Source organism: Ambystoma mexicanum, chromosome 1q, assembly GCF_040938575.1.
Source record: "Ambystoma mexicanum isolate Mex_15411 chromosome 1q, UKY_AmexF1_1, whole genome shotgun sequence".
Lineage (NCBI taxonomy): Eukaryota > Metazoa > Chordata > Amphibia > Caudata > Ambystomatidae > Ambystoma > Ambystoma mexicanum.
Window position 1 is genome coordinate 925,329,060 of NC_090922.1, and position 21,029 is coordinate 925,350,088.

The 21,029-nt window shown below is 45.8% G+C and overlaps 1 protein-coding gene across 1 annotated transcript in view; it reads left to right on the forward strand.

The window, feature by feature from the left end:
• The first annotated feature begins 985 nt into the window (after positions 1-985).
• The window catches only part of DPH5 (diphthamide biosynthesis 5), an 843,469-nt gene continuing 823,425 nt past the window's right edge, over positions 986-21,029 (forward strand). The window contains exon 1 of the mRNA XM_069641565.1: positions 986-1,264. Within this exon, the coding sequence (XP_069497666.1) occupies positions 1,130-1,264 (135 nt within the window). The 5' untranslated portion in view covers positions 986-1,129. The remainder of the gene's footprint in view (positions 1,265-21,029) is intronic.

Consider the following 21,029-nt stretch of genomic DNA (forward strand, 5'->3'; position numbering starts at 1 on the left):
TTAGATGCGTTCAAAGTTGTCTGTGCAAGGATTGGGCTTGCAATTCTTCTCAAATGTGAAAAAGTGAGAACACATGTCTCAGGATAAGTCCTTCATCGTCTTCTCTAATACTGCACAAATTTGCGCTGACGTTCTTATATAAGCACCTCATTAGGTTTTGTCGATCCCTTCGGGTGATCATTGCAAATACACCCTCTGCACAGGACAAACTGGCCTCTAATATCAATTGGAGTAATCACAGCAAAAGCTCTCTTATTAATTACATGATTACATTTTAAATCAAAACTATGCATTTTATATGGAGGATAGCTGTCCAGTCCTAGATATACTGTGTGATGGGGTGCTTTGAGCATCCGCCTTGGTGGTTTCTTTGCATTTGTGGACATCCCAGTTTTTTATATTGAAAATCTTGTTACCTTACCCCATAGCTCTCAACCTTTTTTTACATCAAGGCGGGTGAAAACACCTGATTTTCTTTTGGGGTGGGGTGAGCCCATTGAAGTGAATGGGCGTATAGGGTGCTTGGCAAGTGAGACGTTTTTGTTACAAATTAATCTCGTATTATATTTATAAACTAAAACATAAACACAACATAGAAAGTTGAAGCTTATCAGTGCTGATTAGATAGACTTGAGTCTGTGTGGCTGATCCCTACATTTTCGTTTGGCTTTCTTCCGTGCGCCTGCTGCGCTGGCTCATTTAGAGACTGTCTCCAGACAGGCCAAATTGCCCCCATTCACTAAAATAACAAACAAGTATGCGATAGCCTTACGAATTACCGTAAATTAAATTCGCCTGCTAACATAGGAATAACGGTGTTCGTCAGTTCTCGCCACGCTCCGACTTTCCTCCTCTCGGCCACGAGGCTGCACCAGCCTCCCCGCTCTTGCCACGCCTAACAAGCTGATGAAGTGTGCAACCTGAGGCACGTGACTTCCCAGACACGACTGAACGTGCAACCCACGTGATGAACATGGGAACGAGCCTGGGTAAGGTCCGTTTCTCGAATGTGGTTCCTACACATGTGTGAAAGGCAAGCAGAATCTATTCTACAGTCTCTATACCCAGCATTAGGGCTCTGGCTTTCAGATTGAGGCAAAAATTACTGACCGTTACACCCACCGACGATATGCTCTACCTCGTAGGTTTGGGATTGGGGGACACCACGGACATCACAGTGAAAGGATTGGAGGTGATCAAGCAGTGCAGCCGGGTCTACTTGGAGTCCTACACCGCCATCCTGACTGTGGGCAAGGAGGCTTTGGTAGGTCCATCCAATCCCTTGGCTGGTCGTAGGTCATCTTATTTTGTATTGTAACAGCTTTGAAGTGTTTGCCGCTCGTATATTCCCAATGGTGCAATTGAATCGTGTAATGCATTTACAAAAAAAGTCGATAGCCTACCATAGTGACACATGCCACATTTAGTCCGGCTCCATTTCTTAGTTCTGCATTACTTCCTATAATGAAAGCAATTGTTTGGCCACCTTTTTTCGTTTTTAGTGTTCTTGCTGTCAAAGTGCACTCGTCCCTTATTAAAAAGTTGCACGAGCTGCCTTGTACGTTTCAGCTGCTACTAGTATAGCAGTTTCAGGTTGTCATTGCTGCTAAACAATGCGTCTCAGCAGGATAGGACTTTTTTTTTATAAAGAGGATAGATGTTATAATGTATGAATGTTGTCCTGTTCTGCTGGCCATCTCTGAATTCTCTTTGAATTTTGGTGCATGGTGTGACTGACAGCTCGGGAGATGTTCATGAGTGAGTGTGAATGTTCTAAATGTGTTATTTGGGGGCCTGAGCTGGAGTGAATGAGGATGGCCTCTTAACGTGTAAATGCTAAAGAGTAACTGGAACCAGATATCTATTGTATATATTTATAATAAAGTGTATCTAGACTTCTTAACTAAGAGGCTCAAAGGAGGTCTGTGTCTGGACTATCATCAATGTGTACTAGACTGGTTACAATAACTCACTGAGTGCCAGCTCCAGAGATTATTTTTTTAACTTGCATGTCACAACTTTGGGATCTGTAAAAATGCACCAACACTTTAAGTGATCTGGTTAATATTTGGGCGATAATGAATTTGGCGGGCGTACCGGGTGAAAAGGATCCGCCACCTGAATTAATAAGCCAGATCGCATTGAGGGCTTTTGATGTTGGCTCTGACCATTACCACTTGGTACGGCACACTAGATCTCAATATTTAGCACTTATCATGTGACCTGTTGTGGTAGGCCATTTCTTTTTTGCGAGCACGGAATGAGCAATCTATGTGTTCTCATAAAATCCCTGCTGCCACCATGGAAATTGAGGGGAGCCAGCCAAATTGAGGTGAGTGGCTCCAGCGTATCGAAAACAATACAATTGTAATGTCACAAATGTAAATCACACCCTTCTACAGCAAAGACACATAAATTACCTAACTCGATGGTGAAAAAGCCAGCTGATTAGTAATCATATGCTAAAAATAGAGCAAAGCAAACGCCATATTTAATTTGGTTGTGTGTACAAAATAAAGGGTGGCACCTTAAGTTGCCCCTAAAATAAATAACAGAGACAAACTATTCCTATTTTGAAGCAGCCACAGTCTAAGTATACTTCATCTCCATAGGGTATGGGGACCATGCGGTGGATGGGGTGGTTAGTTTGTACTTCTACTTCCTTTGTGTTATGAGGTACTTTTGAAATGCCAATTGAAACCATCGTCATTGTGCTATTAGGTACTGCTTTGGGGCAACATCGGAGCCCCAATTGGCACGTGCAAAAAAGAACCAGGATAAACACGATGATGGGCACCAACATCTTCACCATTGTTCCCAGCCAGGACGGAGCCCAGCTGAACCAGTTCTACTCTTGAACACAAGCTTCTTTCTTCATCTTGGCCCCTAGGTCATGAAATGCAGCTATGGCATGTGAAAGGGACCCATTTTCTGCATCTTCAGAAGGCACGAACTTCCATTGCCCTCAGCATATCCAACACGTAACCGTTCTGCATCAGTCTCAGTGCGCGTGGCTCGACCCATATGACGTTGAACCCTTGCTCTGTATCATTCGCTAGCTGGACCAGTTCCTAGCACACAATTTGGAGCCATTTAGCATTAGCTCGTGCTTGTACGTCGAGTAGCAATAATGATGTGAAGGATTTCTCTGCTGAACTGAACAATTTGTATTTCAAGCAAACAGTTTCGATAAGTCTTTGGATAGATAGCTTGATGTTCTCTTGTTTTCATCACAGCTGGTCATATGGCTTCTTCTCAGGGAGGATGCGTGGTGGTGGCAGCATGTTTTATTCTGTGATCTTTGAGGACACTGTCGGTGCCTCGTTGGGCAGTGGCCCCCTTGCAAGTGTTCTTCTGGAACTACTAGTAGTGCTGAGTGTAGCATGGCCAGCAAACAATAGACCCGCCATGATGGCGGGAGGTGCAAGTACGCTTGTTGGCCACACACCCAATAGTCCATCAATGCTGCTGTGCCTCTCCTCGGATCTGGAATCAATAATGTTCTGTTGCATCGCTCGTTGGAACCAATAAATACAGTTCCTTTGCTTAAAAAAATACAACTCGTTGTTCTTCTCTTGGTGCACTGGCTTCTCCATAGCTGCAATTCATGTCAGTTTTGTAACATGCTGTCACATCACGGCAGAGATGGCGGGTATGGAATCGCTGGGGCGGGATCGCTGGCGTGACAGTCCGTCATTGATTTTCCTGCTCAGCGATTCCCTGCGCCGTCCTGGACGCTGCGTGCGTATGAGGCCGGAGGTATAAATTCCACCACTTCCGGGTTACGTGCGCGTTGCAACGTTCCGGATTTCTTCCAGTGTTGCTGCCGCTCCCGTGATTGTTCCTGCTAGCATTTTTTTATTGTCTTTCTTGCCCTGCTAGGGTTACTCTGCCTCTCCCTTGTTTCTAGTTAGCTTTTTCCCTCCTTTTCTCGCTGTTTGCTGCCTTCCTTCCTTCCTTTTTCCCTTCCTCCCTTTTTCCGTTCCTTGTTACTCCCTGGTACCTTGTTGGATCCGCTGGTTTACTGACCCTGCCTGCTCACCGGACTGTCTTTGCTACTCCCTTGTACCCTGCTGGATCTACTGTTTTCCAGTCCCGTGTTATCTACCGACCTGCCTTGGTGTTACCTGGTACCTCGCTGCGCTTCTGGTTCCAACCGGTGCCGGTTGGATGGTCGACTCTTCCACCACCTACCATTCTCCAGCGCTTCAGTCTACTTCGCACTTCTACCAGAAGGAAGTCTTTAGGGGTTTTTTGTGCCGTTGGCTTTTTCCCCTGGGTGGCGCTCCCAGTGGGAACGCCCCCGTTGCCCCTATCTTAGTGGCACGGTGACATCCTATCGAGGGCGTCCTTATCTTCATAAAAAAAAGAAGCCTTCAAGACACAAGGAAAGAAAACCTAAGAAGAAAGTGGAAGGTGAGGAGTTGGGGGAAGGGGGTGAATCTGCTTTTTCCTCTGAAGAAGATATAACCGACGTAATTGACACATGCTCTGTCCACATTTGTGCACATGTTCTTTCCATGAGGGCCATTGTTTTTTCTTGGTAACCCAGGAGGCCTTCAGCTCGGAACGTGAGGTTCGTTTCCTGCCATTTGTTGTTAACATATTTTGTTCCTTTGATCACCAGATATGGTTGCTTTAAACAGTTGGTGTTAGTCGGATTGGCTTTGCATTTCTAGGCATCTGGATCAATGTGTTGTAGATGCACATTGTGTGTCTGGATGGTGCCTTTTAGCCTACATGGATGAATCCGAGATTGTGCCTCTATAATTGGTACTTCTTGTGGTACTAGAACCTTGGGTGCCCCGATGCGTGCTGTATCAATGAGCATACATAGCAACTACTATTAGTTGTCAGTCTACCTACTACACTCCTGTCAGAATACCAACTGTTTGAGTGCTCGGGATGATGGATATGTTTGACAGCATCCAGGCATAGGTCAAGGTATGCATCGTATTTGGGCCTTTGCGCTTGTCTTTTCATCCTATCATGGCGCAATATATATCTCCTTGGTGATATGCTCCTGCTAACAGTGGTGCTACTACTATGTCTGTTACAAAAGAGGTTTTTAATAGTGGTAAGTAATATTTCAAACATTTTACTCGTACATACAGTCATACGAGCGCTGGTGTTACTTGCTTGGGACATTTTATACATATATACAGTTGTTTAGTTATATTGAGAGGTGTGCTTTTGTTCGGGTTCCCCCACGCCCTCTTTTAGATGGCTTGCCCCGATAAATTAATGCTCAACATTAGCATAAGGAAGGTGAACAAGATAGCAGTAAAATGCAAGCCATATTGATAAGAATACATTGTAGTAGAACTAATGACATTTTAATCGTTATGCAATGAACAATTTGACGTTGAACCATGCATCTTCATTCTCCTGGAATGGGAACAAGAACGTGTACGGAATCAGGATGGTAGGGCGAGGAGAGGGAAGGAGTGAAGGGCAAAAGGGAGGGTGAAAAAGAGTTTGTTTTAGTTTACAGAGCTTATGTATTTGGCAGCAATGCATGTCTGGCATCTTTGCACATGAACTTAGATTGGCAGCATTAAGCTAAGTAAGGTGAGGTAGACTAGATGTGTTGGCTTCGGGTACTGGTGAGGATTTTGGCAGTACCCTGCGAATGTCTGAAAGGTGTATCCAATATCAAAGCCCTTTCACCTTTACTGCGAGAGGGGTGGAAAACGCCACATTGCAGGGCCCGTTGGACCTGGGATTTTGCCACTTGCGCACAAAGCTTCTAACATACACTAGCCCCCTGCCCCCCCCCCCTCTGCAACTGTGGTTGGGCGGGTGTTTTGTCTGTAAGTTGATCTGGAGTGTTTTGGGTGCTGTCTGGGGGAGGTGGTGCCATTTGTCATGAGACGCATTTGATCACATGTGTTAAGTTTGCCAAGTGTTCTTTCAACTTCTCGCCCAGAACTGTTGAAGCTCTACGAGCATATGATGCTATCCTCACTGGGCAGATGAGTGTGTGCATGCACCTTCCCGTTACTATCTCGTGTTGGGAGAGGTGGTGGTCCTTGCTTGGCTGAGTGCGCAAATTCAGGGCCAGGGCTGAACAATGTACCCAGTTCTTGTTTTAGGCTGTTGCACAGTTTGGAAAGTTTACTCTTGAGAAGGCCGTTGATTTGTTCTGCGCCATTTGCTTGGGGGTGGTAAATGGAGCACATCCATTGTCTAATACCTAATAGTGCTGTGATTTCCTTGAAGAGTTCATTAAATAAGTGGGTGCCATTATTGAATCTCAAAACATTGCACACTCCTCTCTGGGGAAACACCTCGTGTATGAGGAATTTTGCAGCACATTTGGCATCTGGGTGGGAGCAGGGGCCAGCCTCAACCCACCACGAGAATGGACACACTACTACAATGAGGTATCGAGCACCATTACATCTCTCTCCCATGTCTGCATAATCAATATGGACCTTGCGGAATGGCCCAATGGGGCGGGACAAGATGCCTTGTAACGTGCAGACTGTCATTCCAGTGCTGAACACTTGGCACGTGGTGCATTGTAGGACCATGGTTGAGAGGTGATCTTGAGATTTGGTATGATCCAATCCTCCTGTATGTCAACTGCAATGTGTTCTTTTGAGCTGTAAGAGGGGTAGTGTAATTGTTAAAGGCTGTGTGTAGTAGTTCCATGTTCATTACTGACTTCCCTGTACATGATTGCATCCATAAGAGATCAGTGGGTGATTGTATGTACCTGCGCTTGAGCCAGAGGTCTTTCTCTTCTTCTGGTGCTCTATATTGGAGCTCTACTATTTGTTCTATGGGCAGTGATGTGCACGAGTCCTTCTCTGGTTGTGTGGAAATTGTAGTAACAACATATTCCGCAAGTATGAGTAGTGGGAGATATGCTGGTGCTTTGGCCACCGCATCTGCGGCTGAGTTTCCCAATGCGATTTTGTTGGTGTTATTGGCAGCGCATTTCATGACCGCCACTACAGATGACTGTCGGGGTGGAAATCAGGGCACTTGATAGCCTTGCATGTTGCACGGGTGATCTGTCTGCTCATCGGAAGCCCCTTCTTTTCCAGCACGAGAGACCGGCGTGCACGGTTGTGACGTATGCTAAGTCCGAGTAGATGGTCACATGACAACCTTTTGATGCTTAAACTGCTTCAATGGGCACCGCTGCTTGTGCTGAGTAGTGCATGGGTAGCCTTTTCATTACTAGTGTTTCATACTCTCCCCGCTTCTAAGTGCACCACTGCTGCCCCAATATGTCTTTGTCCCGTGTCCTGGTCGATTGCTGCTGACCCGTCAACAAAGAGCACCTCCCCTTATCTTTGGCCTTGGGGACGTCCCCCTCTTCGCCCTCAGAGGTGGCGTAGTCGTGTTGTTGTAAATCTTCGCCTGTGCACGGTTCCGTTAGGAACATGGCAGGGTTTACTATTCTGCATCTTACAACATGGACATTTGGGCTCGAGATGATAATCTTGTACGCTGATGCTCTCTGAGTGGTGAGGGTGGACTTCGAACTTTCTAGGATTGCAAATACTGAGTGCTCCATGTACAATGTAACTGAGCACCCTATTACAACTGTGCAGCTCTTCTCAATAGAGAAGGCAGCTGCAGCGACGGCTTGTTCGCATGCAAACTGTCCTTGCATTACTGAGTCTAGTGAACCGCTGAAGTAGGCCAGTGGCTTATGGCCCATTGTGCTCTTCTGTGTCAGTACAGCTGTCATAAGTGTGCCGTAAAATATATAAAATTCCTGTGTGTAGTCTGGGGTGGCGAAAACTGGAGCTGCGGAAATCAATTCTTTCAGGTCATTGAAACTTTGCACCATGCCTGTTGTCCATTGTAGCTTATGGCTGCCCTTTTGTGCTTCCTTGAGGCCCTGTAGGAGTGGCCTTGTGTATGCTGGGTAATCCAGAATCCAAGCCCTGCAGTAGTCACACAATCCCAGGAATTTCAGCATGTGTTTTACTGTAACTGGCTTAGGCATGGCGCGCACTGTCGCTGCTCTTTCAGGTATAATTGTCTTGCAGTCTGCTGAAATGAGCTGTCCTAGATAAGAGTACTTCCAGCTGAAAGTATTGGAGCTTGGCCTTATCAACCTTGGAACCCTTGCGGGCCAGCAGTTGCAGCAGAGTGATGGAGTCTCTGCGGCAGTCCTGCTCACTTTTACTGCACACCATTAAGTCATCTACGTATTGGATGACCGTGCTGGGCACATGGAAGTTACCTAGGTCTTTGTGCAATATCCTGTTAAATATGCTAGGACTCTCGCAATACCCTTGGGGCAAACTAGTGTGCTCATAGCGGTTTCCACCATGGGTAAATGCTGTGAGATACTATGAGTCTGGGTGCAATGGTATTGAGAAAAAGGCGTTCTTTGGTAAGTCGACCACTATGAAGTGTGTCGCTTCTTTGGAGATGCTGCACAATATGGAGGCCGTGTTAGGAACGAGGGGAAACGCATTCTGTACTACGTCATTGAGGGGGCAGAAATCCTGGCTGATACTAACAACCTCTGCAGATCTACAGACCATATGTTGCCTGCCACTAACACTGGAGACCCTTCCTTCACCCACACATCGGCAGCCTGATCTCCAATTATGGCTTTTCTTGTCTCCTATTGCTAAGGGTACTCCCGTGGTGTTCTTCTCAAAAGCGTATATCCACTCCCCTGTGCCGGAAGCATCTTTATTAATGTATTCTTGACCATCTGTGCCCATAGTACATATTGTGGTCTGCCTGCCCCTTATGGTTATGGGGCATTTGCATTTTCAGTCTGTTGCTTCCGCCTTTGGTTACACTTCCCTTTTTCCTTGCTACTGCCATCCGGCCAAACTTCTCCCCCAACCTGCCGTCCCATAAACTCTCTACCTTCTGGGTGGGTTGGGGTTCCTGTTCAGCCTTCACCATTCTACCTCATTGAACTCGCTCCACTTGTCTTCGTCTTCCCCACAGGACCCGACATTCTCAGAACCCAAGTTATCCATGTCGCTGTCATGCTGTACGTGTATGGCTTTTATGGGTGACCTATCTATTCAAAGTAAAGTCTCCTGGCTTCTACTCATCTGTCGGTGGTGGCACTGGCGTGTCTGCCTTTATGTCACATGCCGCTCGTAGTCTGGCTAGTTCGGTTCGCGTCGAGGCCTGCGCTACTGCTAAGTCTTTAGAGCTTACTTCAGCATGGGCTGTGATCGCTGGAGGGGGGATATGTGGGGTAGGGGTTGCTTTTGCTGGTGTTGGTACATTTGAGCCTGTTGACTCATACGTTGTGTTTGTATATCCCCTTGTGTCCCGTTGATGCTTTCTCATCTTCGTCTGGGCCTGCGCCTCTATTATTGTTTTGCTCCCCTCACCCCCTGCCCTCCTCTGTATCCTTGAACATCATCCAGAAGTTCAATATTTCCCTCCAGTTTTGTAATTGTTTCCCATTGTATTTTGCCATCAGAAAGATGGACATGTGTTCTAGTATACTCCTGTCGAAGGAGCCCTGCTCTGGCCACGAGCGGGGCATCCCCCTCCCACCCTTACTGGTCTGTCACCCACTGGTAGTGATATTTCTTGATCTTGTCGCAGTACTTCGGCAGGGCCTTTCACATGTACTCTATGGGCGTTCCTCACCCGATGGTTGCATCTCCCATGTACTTGCTTAGTTGAGCTACGCCTGTACTAATGCGCCACAGTTATGTACTTAAAAACACAATAAGCCACAGACGTGCCACACTCCCAATTGCATTTGCCGCGTGTTCACACTTCCCTATACATCTATCCCAAACTTGTTATCGTTTGCAAGGTTATACTCGCGTGCATGTGTTTACCCAAACTCCTCCGTTCATGGGGTTCCAACATCGGCCTGCACCTCTGCTTGGGGCAGCTCCAACATGCAGGCAGGATTCTGTGAAGATGGCTCCTGCATGGCCACTAGGAATTACTGTTTTTGGGGCTGGTCTCTGTAGTTGGGTGTGGCCCTTACGGAGCAGTTGCCTGGATACCTTTGGAGGTACGGGTCCCTGGGATCACGTCAGGGTCACCAATTGAAGGCACGCCCCTGTAAGCTCACACCAGAGGGAATACAACCTGCTAGGGAAAAAATGCCAGGAGATTGCTTGCAAGGATAACCAGTTTTAATCGTACAAAAAGTAAAGGTGCGAGCAAAGGACTCTGCTGCTCGAGAACATTCTGCCAGAGTCTGCATGAACAACACATTATAAGGGTATACAGCATCATCAGTGACATCATTGTATATGGTGGAAACTCGCATGGCTGGTTGGTGAGACCCTAGTCATGGGTCTGTCCATAGGGGATACCGGGCTATGATTGGCTCTAGTCTCATCCTCTTGTCTCCTCTCACATGGGGTCAGCTGGGCTCGTTTCTCAAGGGACTGAAGGTCAGGCCTTTCACATGTTGCTGTTTCATGGTTACTTTTGTACGATAACACTACTTCATCGTTATGGCGTGCACCTAGGAAACCTGGGGACTTGCACAGGCGGGGGGAGACAGTGTCATGCTGACCCTTACATTCTCTGCTTGTTTCATATCGAACTCTATGCACCCAAGGCTTCCACCCTTGTTTTTTAGCTATAACTTATTCCTCCCTGTTAGGGAGAATTCTCTCTTTAGGCTGAATTTCCTAACCTAGTGAGTCCCCCAGCAGCTTTGCTGGATTTCTGGAGTTTTTTTTTCTCCTGCCAAGAGTGAGACTTTTTTTTTTTTAATTATTATTTATTTATTTATTTATTTATTTATTTATTTATTTTCTCCCACTCTTGGACATGATTTATGTTCCTTTGACTGTTAATGTGTTTTATGGGCTATGGGGTCCTTTACTCCATAGGGTCTCATGTGTTTGTTACTATGTGTGTTACACAGCACCCTCCGTGCAGTGACACAGGGGTGTCATAGTGACACCCCACCATAGACTCCATACCCTGGGACTGACTACTGTCTCCCAGGGCATGTAAAGTCACCATTGGCTTTACTAGTCCCAAATTATTAACCGAAACCAGTACAAACCATCATATTGTGGACGTACTGGTCGGGGCAATTTGATTGCCCCGGGGTCTGTTAGTCAAGGGGGCACGTCTCCGTCCCCCCTGATCGATTTTTGGCTGGTGGCAGTGGATAATACTTTTTATATTCGACCGCAAATATATCCCTATCGGATTTTCCCATTGTTCGAGGCTACCAACTTCAATTATTTAATTCTCATAGCCTCGAACATACCGCCGGTTTATTTATTTAATATTAATTCACTGGTTGGTATTTTTTGCCAGGACTCGATTCTAAAATGGCGTTTGTGTTCTCTTCTGTGACTCCAACCCAAGTCGAGCCCTTTGTTCCACTTTTTGGCGGGCTTCTCCACAGAAGCCTCCAAAAGTGGTGCCACTCTGTCTGGGTACCACAGGGGGTGTGGAGCCAAAGGTCCCGGGCATATGCATAAATTGGCTGACATAGGGTTCATCCTTTCGTGGCCCCAACAGAACTGATGCTGCAAGCTATTGCCAGCTCCTGTACAACTACATTGAATGAGCTCCGAGGGTTCACACACCAGAAGGTAGGTGGCATTTTGGGAGCAGTCCTTTGAGTGTAGTCTAATGTAACAGAACGCTTTTGTGTTGACTGACGGTATCGTCACTGATGCCCCCTGAGGGTTGTTCTTGGTGCAGGTGGTACCCTTTGTGGATTTCCATTACAGGATGCATCTTCACACTGGGCTTGAAGCAGGATGTGATGGTGGAGGAAAATTGGCAATTGGAAATGGTATGTACTCCCTAGGCCGAGCACTGCAGTATTATAGCAACTATGCCCTGTAACCTGTCATGTTTACACAACGTTTCTTGCTTATGTGAGGTAGAGAGCGTAGGATTTACTGCGCATGTCTTCGCAATGAAGGCCTCTCAACAAAGCTGATTGGATTACTCGCTTTCTCATCTCTCGCATCTGACGTGTTTGCCTTTTTGGCATATGCAAGCAGGATCTAAGCTTTCGCTCTCGTAAGAAAAGTGGCACCGGGGAGTGGAAGTCATATTGCTAATGCTTTGGCTTGCCTCAAAGTGTATGGGAATCTGTAAGGAGTATATGCACCTTGACTGACTGAGTTAAGACAAGGTGACCTCACTGGTAACATTGGCTTACATGAAGCGCAACTGGCATCCAAGGCTGATATAATGAGGCTTTGTTCTTTGCTAGCAGGATGCATTAAGTGTGCAACCTTGACCTTTTGGGACCACCCCTTTTCATTGGAAAGTATGAGCCCTGGTGGGTTTTAAGGCTAAGGGGTTTTGGATGGCAGGGGTTGCTCAGAAACTTTGTGTCTCGTAGAAATGTTTTGTTGACGTGTCGGCTATCCTTCTTTAGAGAATGTACAATATAGAGCATGCGCACTGAAGGGTTTCGGTTTATTGAAAGTTTCTTTTTTACCTGGATATTGCCTTGTGGATCAATGAAACCTGCATTTGAGAGTCATGGACACCGGACATGTTAGTACATAAAGTATTATTATATGCAGATGACTTGCTGCTGTACCTTTCTCAACCTAAAAATATACCTTCTAACATTATTGGAGGGGTTGGTAATGTGTCTGGACATTCAATCAGTTGAGGTAAAATGATAGTATACCCACTGACCTTGCCTTGTATTAGTTCTAAGTTCACTCCATGGCAGGTGCAGTAGGCAAGAGAAGGGTTCAAGTACATTAGTATCTTCTGGTTTAGCCGGGGAGTGCATGATTTGATGAAGGCAACTCTATAACCTATTAAGGATATGTTGTCTGTTCCTTATGAACATCGGAGCACTCTAAACCTATCCTTATGGTGGAAGGTTAATGCTATTAAAAGGTCTGCATTATTAAGACTTTGTTACATGTGTATCTCTCCTTCAGTCACTTTGCCAAATAAATGTGAAGACAGAATGTATTCTGTATTTAATAGGCTACTATGGGGAATCGGCAAATGTCCCAAAGTTAAGCAGTTCTGCATGATCAGACCAATGCAAACGTTTTTTTTTTAAATGTTTTTTTTTTTTGGGCATGCCGAGGTTACATTTATACCTCAAGGCTTTCTTATTGCACTCCTCCCATCACTGGTTCATGACAGGGATGATGGGGAAATCTGGATGCCACTCACTGGCGAGTGAGTTTTGTAAAGCCATATCCGCTGCCAACTGTACTCTTCATGGATGAAGTCCCTGGCGGCAAGAGCATAGTTTACCCTCTCACGTATACAAGTAAAGCTTTGGGAACCTGTCTAGAAGATAGTAAAACACCATTCCTACTACACAGGAATGCATCCCTATAGGAGAATCTGGCAATATAACTGGAACATTTAAAATCGGGTGGAGTTGGATTAAAGCTGGGATTTTTGTGGTAAATGTGTCGGTTGCTAATTTCCTACTTTGATTTGAATTTTTGCAATACAAATATAAGCTGGGACTGGGGGAAGAAACTGGCTATCACAAATTAGGCTCCTCCAGGAACGACTGTCTGTTATGCTTGGCAGTGAGTTCCCTACTAGTAGTGAGTGAAAACACCTTCAAGGGGGGCGGGGAGTGTTTGTTTTAGTTTTTTGTGCAAATTCCCAAAATGTAGGACATGATAAACAGCTGAGATGTATGAAATAGATGACACAATTTGGAAAAGAGTAAGCAATTTGATAACCATAAGCAAATTAGATGTGTCCTGAGGCTAATGAAACAAAAGCTGGTGTTCCTTAGTTACTGACACCTGTTAAATTTTGCCAAATTGGTACTGTGTCGGTCTGATCTTTGTTGGGGTTGTTAACATGTGCCCGGAACTGTGACACATCTGTTTTGGAAAAAAGTCCCATAATTCTTTTGGGGGGGGGCGGTATATGATTGTTCAGATTTCATTTTGGGGTCCCAACTAGCACAATTCCCCATTTGGCTATCCTCAGTTATCTAATTGATGCAAAAAATGTCTAATCCAAAGTTGTTGTGATTCAGATATTGGTTGAATGATTCAAGTTGTTCCATGGTTCCGCACCAGATCATAAGGATGTCGTCTATGTAGCGCATCCAGGTGTGAATTAGTTGATAGAAGTCATTGTTGGCAAAAGCATGCACCTGTTCATAGTGATAGATAAAAAGGTTGGCCATTGCTGGGGCATAGGTAGCCCCCATGGCAATGCCTTTCGTTTGTCTGTAAAAATGTTGGTCGAATAGGAAGACAGTGTTGGTTAGCGAAAATTCCAAGAGTTCCTTCGTAAGTTCCAAATGTGACCAAAAAGAGGCTGAGGATTTTGCAAAGGCAAGTTCTATGGCTTTGAAAGCTAGTTTGTGGTCAATGGATGTGTAGAGGGCTTTAACGTCGAGCGTTACCAAAAAGTAGTCCTTGTTCCACTTGATGTTTTGTAGAACTAAGAGGGTGTGCATGGTGTCGCGCAGAAAGGTCGGTGTTTTAGGTACTTCCGGTGCTAGTACGTTGTTAATGTATTGATTGAGTGGCTTTGTTATCCATCCCATTCCACTCAGTATGGATCGACCTTCAGGTATGTTATGGAATTCTTTGTGCATCTTTGGAAGAAAATAAATGGTCGGCATCCTGGGATGTTCAAGATGAAGATATTTAATTTCATCGTCCGACAGGAGTCCGCGTTTGTGCCATTTGGTTAACAATGTGTTTGCTTGCGTTAGGATTTCCTTTGCTGGGTTTGTCTTGATGGTGGTATAGCATCCAGGGCTGGTAAGATGGTTTAGGGCCATTTGTACGTAATCTTCTCTGTCCATGATGACAACATTGCCGCCTTTGTCGGCTTCCTTGATTTATAATTTGGTGGTTGTCTTGTAGTTCCTTCAGTGCCAGTCTTTCCTGATTGGTAATGTTATCTCTTCCTCTTGGGTGTTTGGTTCTCTTCAGGTCTTTGAATGCTTGGAGGTCTCTTGTGACCGCCAGGCTAAATATTTCAATGGCATTGTCACTTTGTAGGTTGGGAGTGAATTTCGATTTGAGCTTCATTTCTGGTATTTTCAAATTTCTTTCCTCAATGTCTAATTCTTGCAAGGTCTGGTGCATGGTCTGTGTTTCCATGTTAAGGGGATGCTCCAAAGTTGTTAAGAGGTGAGTATATTCAAGGTTTTCCAGATCTATGGTACTGGTATGGTCCTGGCCGGTTTCCATTTAATTTGTTTGGCAAAAAATGTCTTTAGTTTGAGCTTCCTGGTATATTTGAACAGATCTATCTGCGCCTTCACATAATTGGTGTTGTTTGCTGGAGCGAACAAGAGACCTTTGTTAAGGATTTCAATGTCATGATCCGAAAGGATATGCTTGGAGAGATTGGTTACTAGGTGCGTGGTCTTGGTGTTGTCTGCTGCGATTGTGTTTTGGATCTTGTTAATCTGATAGCGCTTTCTTGTTCTTCTTGAGTGTTTCTTGGTACCCGCTCTCTTGCCTCTCTTGGTTCTAATTTTGGCGGTATGTTGCCCCTGGTAGGGTCTAAAAAACGGACCTGTTTTTGTTGTTGTTGCTGTGTTCCGCGTGTTCCTTTTATGTAGCGTTGGATCTCTTCCAGAAAATTGTAGCCAATGCTTCTGCTGATCTCATGTTGTCTAGATAATCGTGGTACTGTAATTTCTGTTGGTGCATTTATGGCTTCCAATGTTTGGTCTAGTTCCTCGTTCACATCCGTTCCAGGTTCTGGTTCGCTGTCGGCGTCCGATGTGGCTGGAGAGCTTACCGGGGTGCTTTCCTTCGAGCTTGTTCCCTGGATGTTATCAAATTTGGATTGGAAGGTGAACACTCTATTGTCCTGGTAGTCTCTTTCATCCCTTGCAAATTTTCTACATTTTCTGATTTTCACTTCGTCTTGGTGGTTTCTTAATATTTCATACATGATTTTGTAATTTTTGTCTTTTGTTGCCGTGGGAGAGGTACTTGATTCTATGTCGGTTTTTAGTTGATCTATCTCAACAACAAGTCGTTTGTGAGCCCTGTCGGCATGTTCAAGTTCAATTAACAGTTCCATCTTTATTTTGGAACCCATGATCAAGTTCTCTTCCCATTTAGCTGCCAAATCAGCGTCATCTGGGTTGGTAAAGTCTGGAAAAATAATGATTCTCAATCCCCTTGGGATTTTTTCTTGTTCAAGGTAAGACTGGAGAGTAAATCTCTCCCAGAATTTATTTATTTCTTTGGTACAGACTCGTTCTAACTTAACTTGAGAAATTGTTGCCTTAGATTGTCTGGCGCCCAATGCTAGCTTATCCTGCTTGCATTTAAATTAACCCTCCCTGGGTCTTGCTTCCTTGACCTACGTGATTACACAGGTTGGATGCACCTCGTACATCTCTCCAAGCATCAGCTTTCTCCGCCCCATTACTATCACCGACTCCTTAGAGACGCACTGGGTTATCCCCTCTTGACATGAATTCCCCCCCCCCCCCCTGCAATTAACATGTATGTGTTCACTCCTTCACCACTGGGGCCACCCCCCAACAGCATTTATATTCCACCCTGCTTCCTCGCCTAAATATTACAGGGTTTCACCTCCAACTTTGCTCGCGTCAATGTTCCTTTTTTATCATGTTCCACCAACACGCATTGTCAGCAATAGGCTGGACTGTTTACCTTTATCAGGCATTCGCAGAACAACCAATCAGGGCCACCCACTCAACTACCAACCAGCTCGCTTCTTCCGCGACCAATCATATTGAGCTGTGCATATTAACCAGGAAGTTCTCTAATCCGTTCCCACCTACTCTTTGGGAAACAGGATCAACGCTCCCCTCCGCTGATCGCGGCGCCAGGTAAGACCATGGGCCATCCCGGCTTGCCCACCACACCAATCAGGTGCCCCGACCACGCTACTGGGCTCTCCATGCCCCTGCCCGACACGGGACCACCTCGACGACCGCAACTCTCCTGTGGTCCCGGTTCACCCAACTTTACCTCTTCCCCTGCCCGCACCCGTATGGCATTGGCACCGCGCCACCGGGCTCTTCCTTCATCCAGTACCAGCGACAGCTCTGACACCCCATTATTATCAGAGGGGCTACTGCCCTTGCACTCGACCACTGCCACTGACCGTATCGGTCCAATTTTGACCCAGCACCTCTTAAGAACCTAGGGACTCACCAGCCACATTCCCCGAGTCAGCCGCGCTGACTACCTCACTTGTCCGGCACTCCCACAACTTCTATAAATGGCCTCACAGGCCCCTGCACTGCCTCCCATGCAATCATAACAGGAGCCCATGTCCTGATTTTTGCCACTGGCTGCATCCTCATTCCACCATCCGCACGGCACTCTTGCCGCTCCTCCAACTCTCCGTTCTCTCCCCACTCAGGTCCGCTCCTGGACCACCTTCAATTGTGTTCTCCAAGCAATTCTCGGTGCATCAAACCTCATCCATAATCATTTTTTCACAGATCAGGCTAATCAGCCCCACTGGCACCCGGACACGGGAGGACCAGCTATCAGCCCTAATCAGAGCGCACCACACTACTTAATTGTGTAAGCTCCACTATCCTTCAACCCATTGCCTTACTTATTCAACTGGCCCTCTCCCTCAACTAACGATTTTCTCTCCCTCTTTCTCTCCCTTGGTACTTTGCTCGTGTGCTATTTTAACAAATGTGACTATCTGTTATCAATGTAAATATGCATTAACTGATCACCATTGTACTTCTGTTATAAACCACTTCACTGTCACTCACCTTCACCACGTAACGGCTCAACCTCTTACCTTGTTCTTTACCATGACTGAATTTTAATTATCTAATGCATAATCATCTCATGCATTACCATCTCATTCATAACTACATGTGTTCATTATTTGATTTCGCTATCAATGTTGAAATTTCTAAATCCACCTGTGATCCATACAAATGTCACTGCGCCAATCTATGCACTAAACCACAATTCACACTTCACAGCCCTGAAAAAGACTTAGGTTGAAACGCACGTCGGCTGTTTGCACTCACCAATGTTCAACAACTGCCATTTTCCGCCACTATGATGTTTCTAAATCGCCTTGTGGAATTGCGAAAGCACCAATAAAGCAAAAAGTTATAAACCCCAATACGACTCCTTGGATCTGACCATGAACCAATACCTAAGCATAACTGCTATATCCTTGGGCTATTGAATCTCCCCAGCGCCTTCCATTATCCGCAGGTTTGTTATTCCACCCAATGATTTACACATTGGTTTCCAAAGGTGGTCATTAATTTTGGGGCCCAGGTCTGTCTCCCACCTCTTTTCTTTAGGGAACCTTCCTTTTTCCTGTGGTTGCTGAGGTGGGTCTCATATAGCGTGGCGATTAGGCCTTTGGTGGTTGAGGCTTTTTCCAGGGTTATTAGTTCTCTTTGTAGCTTGTCCTTCCATTTGGAGGCCATCAAGACTCCCCTCAATTGCAAAAACATAAATGGTCCGAGGGGTTTGAGTTGTAGGTATGTCTCCATTTCTTGGTGAGAGATACATTTGTCTTTTCACCATTTGGCCTACTCTTTCCAGGCCCTCTTTCAGCCATTTTTGGAAGCGTTGCGGCTCCCTTATTTTAATTCTGATGGGGTTGGGGGGCAGATATGGCTCATTGGCCATATTCTAAACGGCCCTGTTCTAAAATGGCTATCCTCCTACCTCTACCTCTCCTCCCGTTCCTTTGCTGTATCGTGGGGAGGCCAGTCCTCTCCTTCCTTCCCTCTTAACTGCGGTGTTCCTCAAGGCTCTGTACATGGTCCTTTCCTTTTCTCTCTTTACACCGCTCTCATTGCCCCTGTCATCTCTTCGTTTGGCATTTCTCACCACTTCTATGCTGACGATACTCCACTCTTTCTTTCTCCTCCTTCTCGCCTGACCACCTTAAACTCTCCTCCTGTCTCACTGCTATCAAGATCTGGATGTCCTCCCGCTTTCTCTCTCTTAACACCGATAAAACCGAAGTCCTTTTCTTCCCCTCTCTCTTCCCCCTTCCTCCCCTCCTCCTTTCATTCACTTTCCTCCCTCCAATCTCCCTATCTCCCCCCAAGCTCGTAATCTAGGCGCTCTCTTTGACTCCTCTCTCGCCTTCTCACAACACATTTCACTCACCTCCCGCTCCTGCCGATACCACCTCTACAATATACGCAAAATCCGTCCCTCCCTCACATTCCACGCCACAAAACTCCTAATTTCCTCATCTTTTCCCGCCTCTTCTACTCCTCCTCTCTAATCTTTGAACTTCCCGCATCTCAGCTTACCCCTCTAAAATCCATATACCACTCTGCTCTCCGTACCCTTTGTCTCCTTACCTCCTGTTACTCCATCTCTTCCTCGCTCTCTCACCTTGGCTGGCTACCTTTCCACTCACAACTAAAGTTCTACTTTCTCTGCCTTGTCTTCAAATCCCTCCATGGTCTTGCTCCTCCTTATCTCTCCTCCCTCCTCTCCTTCTACTCCCCCTGCCGCTCCCTTCGCTCCGCTGACCATTTCCTTCTCACTGTTCCTCCTTCCCCTTGTGCTTCCTCCCGTTTCCGCTCATTCCAACTCCTTGCACAATCCGCTCTACCACAACCTTCACCTCATTTTGCACTTTCCCTAAATCCCTCCTCCTCCATTCCCCTCCTTGAAAACTTCTCCTCTGCCCTCTTCACTTCCCCCCACCCCCTCTCTTCTTATCCTCATCTGACTCCTCTCTCCCCTCTCCTACTCCTCTCATGTTGTGTGTCCCTTCATTTCTCCTTTGCTCCACCAGAGCTTTAGCCATTCCCCTAGTGCCACTGGGTTTAAGAGATGGTTTTCAATTGTTACCCATTGTTTGTGTTTATCACCTCTCAGATGGGGCACCAGAGCCTGAGTTGGTGGGCTCGGTAGTATGTATAGCAGTCTGGGGGCCCCATCCCCCTCCCCCCTCTTTTTTACATTTCGTAAAAGTGTTGTATGATTTTCGCTGTCTTTTCCCCGGCCACAGAAACTTTGAGCTTGGTTTTCAGCTATGAGAATTGTTTTCCTGGGATGTCAATGGGAAGCATTTGATACTGGTACAGGATCTTTGGGAGAATTACCATTTTAATTGCATTGAGGTGGCCCAGCCATGATCTCGTAAATTATTTCCCCTCTGGCTAGGTCAGGCGTTAAGTCTAACATTAGGGGAGGGAGGTTCGCTTCGTAGAGGTCCTTTGTTGTCTTTGTGATGTTAATACCGGTTCATAGTGATAATATCGAATTCAAAAATCTCGAAAACCAAAATCTCGAATACAAAAGGCCGAAAAATAAAATATCGAATTTTTTTTTCAATGTGTTTTTTTTTTTAATGGGGGGGTTCCCCCCCCCAACTCCCCTTTTTTTCATTTTTTTTTTATTTTACCCCTTTTTTTTACTTACCTGACCCCAAAAACATATATAAATAAAAAATTCGATATTTTTTTTTCGATATTTTTTTTTTCGGTCTTTTTGTATTCGATATTTTGTTTTCGAGATTTTGACTGACTACCGTTAATACCCAAGTATTTTAACTTTGGTGCTCTGTCTGGATCCCACCCATGTCTCGGCTCATTGCTTCAGGGTCATCTGGAATGTTGTAGGGGAATAGCGTGGGTTTTTCTTTGTTCACTTTTAGTCCTGCCCATTTGCCAAATTCTTGTATGGTCTTGGGAACTAAGGGTGTAGAGGTCGATGGGTCTGCTAAGTACAGGAGGATATCGTCCGCGAACATTGCGAGTTTATATTCGTTGCTCCCCACTGTGATTCCCTCTGTAGTCTTCTCATTTCTGATTGAGTTTCCCAAGGGTTCTATTGATGGGGCAGGGCGTATAGGAAGGGCGGATAGTGGGCACCCCTGTCTGGTTTCTCTAGTCAGGTTGACCTCGAAAGTTTGCCATTTACCACCACTTTTCCCCTAGGTGTGTTATACATTTCCTGGATTCCTCTTATAAATCGTTCTTCGAAGCCCATGTTTTTTTTTTAGTATGGTCCAGAGAAAGCCCCATTTCACTCGATCAAATGCTTTCTCTGGGTCTCCAGGCTTGGTAGTGCTTGTTCCCCCTCCATTTCTTTCGTATGCCCCATGATGTCCAGCGTTTTACGCATGGCGTCCGCCCCTTGTCTACCTTTCAT